At 43.7% G+C, this 14078-nt stretch overlaps 1 protein-coding gene across 1 annotated transcript in view; it reads left to right on the top strand.

The window, feature by feature from the left end:
* The first annotated feature begins 8502 nt into the window (after window positions 1-8502).
* Window positions 8503-14078, top strand: part of LOC106578851 (heparan sulfate glucosamine 3-O-sulfotransferase 6) — a 36853-nt gene continuing 31277 nt past the window's right edge. Inside the window, exon 1 of the mRNA XM_082965744.1 lies at window positions 8503-9381. Coding sequence (XP_082821870.1) covers window positions 8900-9381 — 482 coding nt within the window. The 5' untranslated portion in view covers window positions 8503-8899. The remainder of the gene's footprint in view (window positions 9382-14078) is intronic.

Consider the following 14078-nt stretch of genomic DNA (forward strand, 5'->3'; position numbering starts at 1 on the left):
AGGAAGGAGGGATGTAAGGAAGGATATAAGGAAAGGATGTGAGGAACTACACTCGTTCTACACTACATGGCCAAAAGTATGTGGACACTTCCTAGTCGAACATCTCATTCCAAAATCATGGGCATTAATATGGAGTTGGTCCCCCCTTTGCTGCTATAACAGCCTCCATTCTTCTGGGAAGTTTTTCCACTAGATGTTGGAACATTGCTGCAGGGACTTGCTTCCATTCAGCCACAAGAGCATTAGTGAGATCGGGCACCTACGTTGGGCGATTAGGCCTGACTCGCAGTCGGCGTTCCAATTCATCCCAAAGGTGTTCGATGGGGTTGAGGTCAGGGCTCTGTTTAGGCCAGTCAAGTTCTTTCACCCCAATTTCAACAAACCATTTCTTTATGGACCTCGCTTTGTGCACAGAGGCATTGTCATGCTGAAACAGAAAAGGGCCTTCACCAAACTGTTGCCACAAAGTTGGAAGCACAGAATCATCTAGAATGTCATTGTATGCTGTAGCATTACGATTTCCCTTCACTGGAACTAAGGGGCCTAGCCCGAACCATGAAAAACAGCCGCAGACTATTATTCCTCCTCCACCACTCCAGCCGACGCTTGGCATTGCTCATGGTGATCTTAGGTTTGTGTGCGGCTGCTCGGTCATGGAAACCCATTTCATGAAGCTCCCGACGAACAGTTCTTGTGCACGGTAGTGGAACTCGTGAGTGTTGCAATCGAGGACAGACGATTTTTACACGCTACTCCCTTTAGCTCTCAGCGGCCCTGTTCTGTGAGCTTGTGTAGCCTACCACTTCGCGGTTGAGCCGTTGTTGCTCCTAGACACTTAAGAGTTGACCGGGGCCACTCTAGCAGGTCAGAAATTTGACGAACTGACATGTTGGAAAGGTGGTATTCTATGGCGGTGCCACTTTGAAAGTTACTGAGCTCTTCAGTACGGGCCATTCTACTGCCAATGTTTGTCTATGGAGATTGCATGGCGGTGTGCTCAATTTTATACACCTGTCAAATGGGTGTGGCTGAAATAACTGAATCCACTCATTTGAATGGGTGTCCACATACTATAAGGGCTGAATGCAAACTCAAGTTACGGTTCGGCCCATAGTAACGAACGACTTATGATTGTCATTCATTCATTCACAAAAAATATGATTGAATAAAGCCAGCAAATTAGGAATGGCCCTTGGCTTTGTTCAAACAGAAACATCCCAGTTGATTGTTGGACCGTGACCTGTATTTCCCTACAACACAATGAGACCACTACAGCGGATATGATTGGTTTGGAGAGGAATACACCTCCCTCATTATAAACCCCACCCATAAACACACAAGATGTGGATGACAGATGACAGGGTCTACAGGGTAACCATGGACACGTTTATAGCTAAAAGCACACACACCCTTCCCCCCACGGTGGCATAAGAAGAGCTTATCCTTTCCTTAAGTGTCTGGTCTTATCTGGTTTGCATCTCTTACCTCTCCACTTCACACCAGTTTCATCTGGTGCACACACACACACACGCACACACAAACGCACGCACGAGCACACACACACACACTGTGTTTGGCACACTCTACTCTGAACCCTCTGTGAATCTCTGAAACTAATTCAGGTTAGGTGCAGCCTCCCCACTGGCTGCTCCAGGGTGTGTCTTTCTGATTGGAACAGCCTCCGAATATTATTATAGATAATTAGTTATCCACTCTGATGAACTCCAGGTCCATATTATTATAGAGACTATAATTAGTTACCAGTCTGAATGCCGATGCCGCCCTGTGATAAGCAGTGCCCACTTTGTCAAAGGCAGGGCCTCAAAATATTTTGCTTGCCCATTCCAACCAGCGTCTTGCTTGGTGCTGTCGGAGAGACCCATCGCTGTGGCGCTCCACCAACGTTCTGCCAACAAACAAAAAAATCAGCGAGCATAAATCATGTAGCAGAAACAGCCCATGGTAGAAAGAGTATGTTGTATTTTATCTAGCTTATCCTGGAGATAAAATGGATGACAATATAATGAGACAGTCACTTTTTACATCATGCAAGTTTCTCCGATCAAATAGCTTAACCTAAATGGTGCCCAATCAAATAAAACATGTGCTGACATGTTAACAAACACATTATCCTAAAAACAGGACAGGTCAAAGTAAAATGGACAATATGGATGGACAATCAGGCTACGCACAACTGCTTTCCAGGAGTTTCCTCCCGTGGGTTAAATTAATCATGATCAGTGGTTTCAAGTTTGTATCTGTAAATGTTTGAAGAGCTGATCATAGCGAAAAAGAAAAGACTTCTGCATTTCCGGCTGTGTAAACACATTGATTCTCACTGCAAATAGGCACAGGATAACTCCTGATAGAGTTGGGTAGCTGATATTCAGAGCTTAAATAGCCAAATTGATTAGTCCACGGAATCAGGACTAATAAAGCCAATGCAACTGCCTGTTTTACGAATGGTAGGCCGACCACATGTATGGGCATTCATAAAATCCCATTGCAGGCAGGTCCGGTCCGGACCAAATCTGAACCAATCATAGACGTCTATAAATTACATATTTTCACCTTTCATTCAGAACAGAAAATGAACCTGATTTCAATGTCCGAAAATACCTATTTTCAACAAAGAGAAAATACATATTTTCAACATCCAGAAAATATATATTTTCAACGTCAGGATAAAGATGTATTTTAAACGTTTGGAAAATGAACCTAACTTCAACATCTGGAAAATACGTATTTTAGACGTATTTTCAACATCATTTTGCTTACTTTGACTATTCTAGTTTTGCAAGGGTGGAAATGTTTTTTTTTTGTCTTGCTTATTGTGTCAGAATGGCCAGGACAGGCGATTTATGGCTGATTTAACATGAAATGGTCAACCCTATTACTTTAACAGAAACTTACTATAGTATTTTCTATTTGTATTTAACCTCTTGAGATGGGAAAACATGTTTTTTTATGATTTTGAACATGTGATCTTTTTGACAGAAAGTACAAATCAATAATTTTTTTATTTGTTATTTTTTTTACCTCAATTCACTTCTCAAAAGGCACCGAATTGGTGGAACGACCCACCTAGTTAATCTCGAATCCCATTAGAATGACCTCAGAGCCTCAGTGTGGCTCTCAGAGAGTGAGATAAATACAGTGACTGGAACTTGGAAGTCAGAACTACCGATGGCTCCATGTCTGCGTTCCATAATGTCTCCATCCTCTGTCTGTAGGATCAGTAGGGTCATACTCCAGCCCTGACCTCAGGGTCATTCTTTTATAGACGACCCCTTCATCACGGAACAATCTGCTCCACATAACGGCTGCAGACAAAAGACAAATAACCTGGATGCTGTCCTCCCCTTCCCTTCCCTCCTCTCCTCTCCTCTCCTCCTCCTCTCCTCTCCTCTCCTCTCCTCTCCTCTCCTCTGCTTTCGGCTCTGCTCTTCTCTTCTCTCCTCTCCTCCACTCTGCTCTGCTTTCGGCTCCGCTCTGCTTTCGGCTCTGCTTTCGGCTCTCCTCTCCTCTCCTCTCCGCTCTACTCTCCTCTCCTCTCTCCTCTCCTCTCTGCTCTGACCTTGGTCTCTCATCCATGGAGGCAGGTCAAAACATCACATCAACAAGGAAACTGAGCATAAAATATCTCTGAATCAATTTGATCTGTAACTTTAATCTAAATTTATAACCTGTCTTCACTTCTTTTGGGATTCAGCAATGTTGTGTTAATCAAAGGAAAAGTGGCAGTGATGAGGGATATGATGGTGTGTCAGGGCCAGTTGAGTGTTGGGTAAGAGCTTTTATTGGCTTGATAGATGACAACCTGCATCCGTGTGTGACATCATTATCATAAATGATCAGAACAGTCAACATCAGTGTCTCCCTCTTCTCCAAACGTTCATAGCCAGAGATGAGCAGAGATTGTACCTGTTATTCACAGAAATATGAACACATTAAAGGAAGAACAAAAAGGTGGAACACAAAAGGTACAGTAAAGTGTAAGGTTCTAAAAACACGTTTTATTCCCTACAGTAAATAACAGGAAAAAATCTCTGTCTACGTGTCTCTCTCTGGAAATGAAAGTGTTAGTGCGTCGGGACGAGAGTCGACTTTTCAATAAAGCCTTAGTAAGACACTCTGTCACTCCATCATGATCTAATCAAATCTCATCATAACCCTTAATGATCCAGTTATGGAATAAGTAATCAAATACTCCCCCGATCTGAATATTTGATCTATTATTTGCATTAATGTTTGCTTATCTGTGTTGTTGTCTTGCAAAAGAGATGCAAACCAAGCGATTTTTATCCTGCACAAATCTTTTAATATATAACAATGAATATTGCATCGGTTATTGGTTTTGCACTTTTACAGTCCAAGACAACGTACAACCTAATGACTTAGGTCACATCTGCTGTCGGCTGATGACTGGGATAAACCATGTGTAAAATAAAGTGTGTGTGCGTGTGTGTCTGTGTTACAACCCTAACGACTCTCCAATGAGCTCTTAACCATACCTTCAGTCCAGCCGTCTTTATTTTACAACAATAAAACTTAATGGCCCGTACGTAGCTCCCTAACCTCCTGTTACATCAGCACTGTTACAGAGACCTGCTTAAACAGGATATAAAGAACACACATATGGCTTCATATCAACATCTATTGTTATATCACAATAAGCTTTTGATTTATGACTCTGCACTGTGATTTCTGTTCTTTCAATAAAAACCCAAGACCTTGTTGTCGTCACGGGGCGGCAGGCAGCCTAGTGGTTAGAGTGTAGGGGGCGGCAGGTAGCCTAGTGGTTAGAGTATAGGGGCGGTAGGCAGCCTAGTGGTTAGAGTGTAGGGGTGGCAGGCAGCCTAGTGGTTAGAGTGTAGGGGCGGTAGGCAGCCTAGTGGTTAGAGTGTAGGGGGCGGCAGGTAGCCTAGTGGTTAGAGTGTAGAGGAGGCAGGTAGCCTAGTGGTTAGAGTGTAGGAACGGCAGGTAGCCTAGTGGTTAGAGTGTAGGGGCGGCAGGCAGCCTAGTGGTTAGAGTGTAGAGGAGGCAGGTAGCCTAGTGGTTAGAGTGTAGGGACGGCAGGTAGCCTAGTGGTTAGAGTGTAGGGACGGCAGGTAGCCTAGTGGTTAGAGCGTAGGAACGGCAGGTAGCCTAGTGGTTAGAGTGTAGGGACGGCAGGTAGCCTAGTGGTTAGAGTGTAGGGGCGGCAGGTAGCCTAGTGGTTAGATTGTAGGGGCGGCAGGTAGCCTAGTGGTTAGAGTGGGGGGACGGCAGGTAGCCTAGTGGTTAGAGTATAGGGATGGCAGGTAGCCTAGTGGTTAGAGTGTATGGATGGCAGTTAACCTAGTGGTTAGAGTGTAGTGGCGGCAGGCAGCCTAGTGGTTAGAGTGTAGGGGCGGCAGGCAGCCTAGTGGTTAGAGTGTAGGGGCGGCAGGCAGCCTAGTGGTTAGAGCATTGGGCAAGTAACCGAAAGGTTGCTAGATTGAATCCCTGAGCTGACAAGGTATAAATCTGTCATTCTGCCCCTGAACAAGGCAGTTAACCCACTGGTTCCTAGGCCATCATTGTAAATAAGAATTTTTTCTTAACTTACTTGCCTAGTTAAATAAAAAAATAATAATTGTTAAAATGTGATATGAGAGAATGTCTGTGTTAATTTACCGGTACACTCCTGTTTCCTTGTTGACTGATTAATCTAAGGTTTTTAAATTGAACCTTTATTCTTTCGGGTTAGTCTCATGAGATCGGAGATTTGGTCAATAGGACTTGGGAGTGTCCATGACATCAGAGGGTCAGAATCAGAAAGCTTTGGCCAATGCCAGTCACAGCAACTGGACTAATACTAACCAATAAACCAATGATGTTCTCAGCCATGTCCTAATTTATAAAAGGGACTCACCACCATCCGGACGTGATAAACTCTGTCAAATTTGCCTTATATCCCATTTTGTAGACTAATGAGGTTTTGTGTGTTTTTGTGAGTAAAACATGTACACCGTAAATCCCAATGTGCTACTATATCATTAGGTAAATTTGATTTTTATGAAATCCGCTGCACTTACTATATTTGAGTAGTTACTTAAAGTTATGTTGTAGTCATCAATCAAACTGATAGTCACTGTGACCCTGTAGGGCACCTGTCAAACTCATTTCACAGAGGGCCTAGTGTCTGCGGGTTTTTGCTCCTCCCTTGTACTTGATTGATTAATTAAGGTCACTAATTAGTAAAGAACTCCCCTCATCTGGTTGTCTAGGTCTTAATTTAAAGGAAAATCCAACAACCCGCAGACACTCTGCCTTCCGTGGATTGAGTTTGATATCCCTGCTGTAGGGGGTCCAGATTTGAGTAACGCCCCTACTAAGCCACGCCTCCAACATAAGTTACAGTGTGCCTTGCCTTTTCCAGTGATTGGTAGAGTTACCACTCATGACTGTATTTGTTTGTGACAGAGACATGGTTGTTAAATTCATTAGTGAGTTCCTAAGTGAATGTTAACATTATAATTAAACTCTTTATGACAATACCTTAAATATCTCATATATCAAACGCTCTAATCTAAGGCCATATTTTGAGGCCTAGTTTTACCCAAATACATTGGCCTGAAACACATGGTTTATAGACCACATCAGGCCTGCAAGTAGGGTTGCAAATCTCCAGTAACTTTCCAAAAATTCACAGATTTTCAACAAATCCTGGTTGAAGCAATTCCAGGAATCTTCTAACCTAGATTTCAGGAAAACCTGGGAAATTTACCAGAATTTGGCAAACTTACCTACAAGTCCCCATTCTGCAGGCTTGCAAAGTGATGTGTTGTTCCTATTGTAATCCAGCCAGAGTTAGCATATTTACATTTACATTTAAGTCATTTAGCAGACGCTCTTATCCAGAGCGACTTACAAATATACAACAGTTGAACGTTTTATTCACCTGCAACTTGCATTCAGAATGACTGCCAGGGTTAGGAACAGTGACTACGTAAGGGATTCCCAAACCTTTTTGGCCCACGACCCCATTTGGATATCTGAAAGTTCTCGTGACCACAACCATGTGAACAAAATTATGTAATTAACAGCCATGTTTACTTTTTTATTTGGGGCTTTGGTAGTCAATTGAAAAACATTCTAACAGTATTTACGATTGTTTTCTCACATCACCATCACATACTTTTAATGTGGGGCTATGACAGTCAAATTCAAATCAGTCTGACATAATGTATCTTATCTCACCACCACTAATGAGATGGGTGTGTTTGATGCATGTCGCATCAGAACTTCTCAAAGTCAGGGGATGTGGTCGACAGTGAGCACCTCATCTCTGCTGTCACATTCAACCTGGATGGATATTTGGTTTTAATGCAGACGAGAGCAATGAATCCAGCTTCACAAAGATATGAGCTGGTGAAGGGTACCATGAGTTTTATGGTGCTTTCAAGACAACTGGGAACTCTGTATTTTGGAAATTAATTTACTCAATGTACATGCAAAAACACAGATATATTGTAATCGGCCTCTGTGTAGCTGATGTAGAGAGTCAGCCGCAGGACAGCAGATATGAGTAATCAACGTATTTACTCAAGTATTCACGAATACAACACAATATACCGAGCCCACAATAATGGACCGTATACAAGACAAACAATCACTCACAAACAACCATGGGAGAACAGAGGGTTAAATAATGAACAAGTAATTGGGGGATTGAAACCAGGTGTGTAAAACAAAGACAAAACAAATGGAAAATGAAAAGTGGATCGGCGATGGCTACAAAGCCGGTGACGTCGACCGCCGAACGCCGTCCGAACAAGGAGAGGGACCGACTTCGGCGGAATTCGTGACATATATATATATATATATAATTTGAATAATTTGTTATAACTTTAAAAAATGTAGTTGCTTTGAATTCTCATTTAGTTCTGAGTCAGTACCACATAAACATTTTAAGTAATAGTGAGTTATCCTTGACTTTGAGTTCAACTTACTTATTTTAGTTAAAAATGCCTTGGGGTTTACAGTGTATAGTTTGCTGCAAGTTGAAATCATGAAGTGGCCCTCTAAAGTGACAACCAAGTTAACTGTATAGGCCATGACATGTATTGCACAACTGGCTGTGAATAAACTGGACAATAGGCGTACATAAAACTCAAAGTGGATAAATTATGACTTATTACATTTAAAAGGGTCATAATCGGTCGGATATAGCTCCTCTCCTCCGCGTGCACGCGCTTTGAATTCATCTCCGTTTTCCAATAAAATCCGTTGGAATTAAACAATCAAAGACAGTTAAATGCGGAGCGCAGCGCACACTTTCCTGAATGACTGACGAGGGAGGGAGAGAGGGAGAGAGGGAGAGAAAGGGAGAGAGAGAGGGAGGGAGAGAGTGAGCGAGAGGGAGGGAGAGAGGGAGGGAGAGAGAGAGAGGGGGAGAGAGAGAGGGGGGAGAGAGGGAGAGAGAGAAAGGGAGAGAAAAAGGGGGAGAGAGAGAGGGGGAGAGGAGGAGAGGGGGGCGATAGACGTACCCCATGACGCGCAGTCCCTGGAGACCCATGGAGGGAGACGGCGGGTAATCCCAGGGAGAAGGATCACTCCAGCCATGCGCCGCGGATATTAAAAGCTGTAGACTATACTACATGTCGGTGGGATCGACTAAGTGGGTGAATATTTGGACATAACACAGGAATTGATCCCTTGACGCGCACAATGAACCGCGAAAGGGAAAGATGGGACGCGGGCAGACCGGCGACTTTGTTGGCAATTTTGTGGAATCCACGTAGCGTCACTATGGAGCCTTTATTTTCTCTGAGCTGCTCAGAAAGCTTTCGTGTCTTCACAGAGGTGAAGGAAGTTAAGTGAGCTGCGCTTGCAGTAGAATGGTCCTCCTCGGATGGGACTCTGAGGGAAGGCGATGGCAGCTTTTCACCACAGCAACCCAACGGACAGGGACATCAGGAGGGTCCTCCAAAAACTTCTAATCATGCTCTCTCTGGGAATAATCTGTGTCTCTCTTTTCTACTTCCTCGCGGGATGCTGCGAGTCGAACATAAGGGAAAACTCCATTTCCCACAGACCTGCCAGTGAGTTTCTTTTATCAGGATGGTATCATGACAGAAACGGGACGTTGTATAAGGACGTTGTAATGGTACAGAATGAAGATGGATACCCAGTAGCCGGAGAGGGGAGCACAATAACGTCGGGTTTGGAGACGAATAACTCGGTTAAAGATTGGATGGCGACACGGCGGTTACCCCAAGCCCTCATTATAGGGGTAAAGAAGGGTGGCACGAGGGCTCTTTTGGAGTTTCTCAGGCTGCACCCGGACATCCGCGCGCTGGGCTCTGAACCGCACTTCTTTGACCGGCATTACGCACGAGGTTTGGACTGGTACAGGTACTTATCATGGTTGTCACTAGTTACCACAGCCACAAAGGCATAAACCCCGCCCATTTATATAATTCAGTTTCTTAAAATTAGATTTTTTTAAATCCTAACCTTAACCTTAAATTAAGAACAAAACGAAAATTTTTGTTTTCATCAATTTTTAAGATGTAGCCCAGTTTGACTTTGTGGCTGTGCTATCTAGTGGAAACCACATATAGCATGGACGTGTCTGTTTTTTATAGAATGGGAGTTGATGTCCAATGAATTTTGTTTGAGTGCATTTCAGTACATTTAACTCCAAAGACATGTTTTCGCCTCAGTGCACCTACAGCTGTAAATCAGATGGTTATTGTTTATTGCTTCATAATGCATGCATGGTGGAATTAGTCGGTCATTCATTTTTACAGAACGATTTGCATAGAAAAAAGTATTCAGAAAGTATTCACACCTCTTGAGTTTTTCGACATGTTCTTGTCTTACATTTATTATTAAATGTAGATGTTTTGTTGATAGCCTACACATAATACCCCATAATGTCAAAGTGGAATTATGTTTTTTTTTTGTCAATAAGTGTTCAACCCCTTTGTTATGGCAAGCCTAAATCAGTTCAGGAGTAAAAATGTGCTTAAGTCACATAATAAGTTGCATCACTTCCTGTTGAACACAGAATAAGGGAGAGCTTGGTTTGTTGTTTTGGAAAGTTTTGAAAGTCTATTGTCTGTTGGCATCAGTTGCTGGAACCACTACTATCTGTCCAGTGATTCTGCCGACCAAGGCCAGATCTGAGGAGCTGTTTGGCGTGGCAGCTAGCCTTGCTGCTAACTAGCTGCCTATCAAGATATCAAGCCATTGTGGCTGGAACTGCAGATTGTTCCGGGCTTGTGGCTGTCTAGATCCCTGCTGTTTGTTGTTGTTGTTTTCAATCTTCCCTGTGACCTGCCCTGTCTGGAACTATGAGGAGTAACAGCATAACCTATGTTGCTACCATGACAAAGACCAAAGCTGGCGGGAGTACCCGTTGAGGACAGTGAAGGTGAAGGATCTTTTAAATGAACAAAAATAGTTCTGCAAGCAGTTGTTACAACAACAAGAAAATAGCTTGAAGTGTTTTGTCCAAATACTGGTGGATTCAACTAATAAAAGAATAGACGACCTGAAGAACAGTTTGCAGTTCTCCCAGCATCAACTCGATGAGTTTAAACAGGAGAGTGGCAAGATGACAGCAAGCTGTAAGTCATTGAGAGAGGACATCAGTTCTGTGTGTGAATCTATGATAACAATGACAGAGAAATCAAGGCGTGACAACATGGTTGTGGACGGAATTGCAGAATCTCCACATGAGACCAGGATGGAGTCTGAGGACAAAGTGAGGGAAATGATCTTGGAGAAAGTGAAGATGGACCAAAGGAAAAATTGAGGTGGAGTGTGTCGACAGGACTGGAAAACCCACCACCAGCACAGGTGACAGGCCCAGGCCGATAGTGGTCAAGTTCCTGAGGTTCAAGGACAAGGTAGCTGTTCTGGAAAGAGCCAAGAACTTGAGAGGAACATATATCTTCCTCAACGAGGACTATCCTAAGTGTGAGGATCGACGCTAGAGACAGGGAGCAGGTACAGGGAGACCATTTAATAGACAACGGACATGAAACAGGATAGGACCAGCATCTGGACAGGGGACAAAATAACGACATCAATGCTGACACAGGGATGAAACAGAGGAAACAGACAGATAAAGGGGAGGAAATCAAGTAATGATGGAGTTCAGGTGGGTCCAATGAGGTGCAGGTGCGTGTAATGAAGGTGACAGGTGTGTGTAATGATAGGCAGTCTGGCGCCCTCGAGCACCAGTGAGGGAGAGCGGGAGCAGGCATGACACTAAAGCTGCTGCCAGAAGGCTCCACCCTCCCTCCCAAAAGCCTAGAAGGATGAGAGAGCCAAGCCTATGGGTTCTTAGCTTCAACCCCTCAGCACACACACACACTTACACACACCAACTGATTAATGGATATTTTTTTCTCTTGCTTTGTTTTCTATTTTCCATATTATATCTATCACTGCTGCTACCCAGGAAAGGGCTGAAAATAGCCCATATGAATATATGTAGCCTTAGAAATAAGGTTTTTGAAATATATAACTTTCTAACATCAGATAACATTCATATATTAGCCATTTCAGAGACTCATTTAGATAATTAATTTGATAATACAGCAGTAGCAATACAAGGATATAACATCTATAGAAGAGACAGAAATACTTATGGGGAGGTGTTGCTGTATATATTCAGAGCCATATCCCTGTAATGCTTAGAGAAGATCTTATATCAAGTGTTATTGAAGTGTTGTGGTTGCAGGTTTACCTGACTCATCTAAATCCTATTCTTTTGGGGTGTTGCTATAGGCCACCAAGTACTAACAGTCAGTATCTAAATAATATGTGTGAAATGCTTGATAGTGTATGGGATATAAACAGAGAGGTCTACTTTCTTGGGGACCTGAATATTGACTGGTTTTCATCAAGCTGTCCAATCAAGAGGAAGCTTCTCACTGAAACCAATGCCTGTAATCTACCTACCCAAGAATAGTTAAGTGGCCATTAGTGGTTCGAACAGTAGACCTTTCAGCTTCCTGCCAGCTCTTAGCAGACTGTTGGAAAAAAATTGTGTTCGACCAAATACAATGTTATTTCTCTGTAAACAAAGTAACAACAGACTTTCAGCATGCTTATAGAGAAGGGCACTCAACATGTGCTGCACTGACACAAATTGAAAGAAATTGATAATAAGAAGATTGTGGGAGCTGTACTGTTAGATTTCAGTGCGACCTTTGATATTATTGACCATAACCTGTTGTGGCGAAAACCTATGTGTTATGGCTTTTCAACCTCTGCCATATCGTGGATTCAGAGCTATCCATCTAATAGAACTCAGAGGGTTTTCTTTAATGGAAGCCTCTAATGTCAAACATGTAAAGTGTGGTGTACCGCAGGGCAGCTCTCTAGGCCCTCTACTATTTTCTATTTTTACCAATGACCTGCCACTGACATTAAACAAAGCATGTGTGTCCATGTATGCTGATGATTCAATCATATACGCATCAGCAACCACTGCTAATGAAGTCTCTGAAACCCTTAACCTCCCTGGGCAAGGTGGGACGCTTGCGTCCCACCTAGTCAACAGCCAGTGGAATTGCGTGGCACGAAATACAAATACCTCATAAATGCTATAACTTCAATTTCTCAAACATATGACTATTTTACACCATTTTAAAGACAAGACTCTCGTTAATCTAACCACATTGTCCGATTTCAAAAAGGCTTTACAGCGAAAGCAAAACATTAGATTATGTCAGGTGAGTACCCTGCCAAAAATAATCACACAGGACATTATGTTATACAATACATGCATGTTTTGTTCAATCAAGTTCATATTTATATCAAAAACCAGATTTTTACATTAGCATGTGATGTTCAGAACGAGCATACCCACCGCAAACTTCCGGTGAATTGACTAAATTACTCACGATTAACGTTCACAAAATACATAACAATTATTTTAAGAATTATAGATACAGAACTCCTTTATGCAATCGCGGTGTCAGATTTTAAAATAGCTTTTCGGCGAAAGCACATTTTGCAATATTCTGAGTAGATAGCCCGGCCATCACGGCTAGCTAATTTGACACCCACCAAGTTTGGCCCTCACCAAACTCAGATTTACTATAAGAAAACTTGGATTACTGTCACAACATCCACAGAAGGTGGCGCCTCTCCTCGGTCGAGCGGCGCTCGGCGGTCGTCGTCGCCGGCCTACTAGCTGCCACCGATCTGTGTTTCAGTGTCTATTAGTTATGTCTGTTTGTTGATTGCACCTGTTTTGTGTTTGTCATTAGTGGGGGGGTATTTAGTCTGTCTGTGTTTAGCTAGGATTTGTGCGGGATTGTTCGTTGTTACGTGTGGTGTTACTTCTATGATATAGGCATTAGGGTTGCCGGGCTGTGCCCCGTCTGCCTTTTGAGCGGAGCTTCTTTTAGTCATTTTTTCTGACTGTTATGCTCCCAGCTGTATACGAATCTTGCCCGTGGATTTATTAAATTAAGTTTGTTCTCACGGACCTCAGTCTCCTGCGCTTGACTCACTCCTTAAACTGTTCATTCCGCTCGTGATAGAATCCCGCACCACTTATGGAGTCAGCAGGGACAGGAACATTGTCAATGGAGGAACAAGTCTCCCAACATGCCAGCCTCCTCCAGCGACTGGGCACGGCCATGGACCAGGTGCTGACCCGATTGGAGAGCTGGGAGCGAGTCGCTCCATCACCCCCACCAGGACCAATTCATCACCCTGCGCCCCTACCGAATCCAACCGAACCCAGTACAAGCGGGATACGGATAATGGCTCCCAGGGAGTTCGATGGGACGGCCGCTGGGTGCAAGGGGTTTCTGCTCCAGTTGGACCTGTACCTGGCGACCGTCCGGCCCTCTCCCTCCGATGAAGAGAAGGTGAGCGTCCTCGTCTCGTGCCTCACGGGTAGAGCCCTGGAATGGGCCAACGCCATCTGGGAGGGCCCAGACTCAGCGAAGGACAACTACCCAGAGTTCGCTCGCCGCTTCCGGGCGGTATTCGATCATCCCCCGGAGGGCAAGGCGGCGGGCGAGCGATTATTTCATCTGAGGCAGGAGACGAGGAGCGCTCAGGACTTTGCTCTGGAG

The sequence above is a fragment of the Salmo salar genome, chromosome 19 (genome assembly GCF_965601325.2).
Source record: "Salmo salar chromosome 19, fSalSal1, whole genome shotgun sequence".
Lineage (NCBI taxonomy): Eukaryota > Metazoa > Chordata > Actinopteri > Salmoniformes > Salmonidae > Salmo > Salmo salar.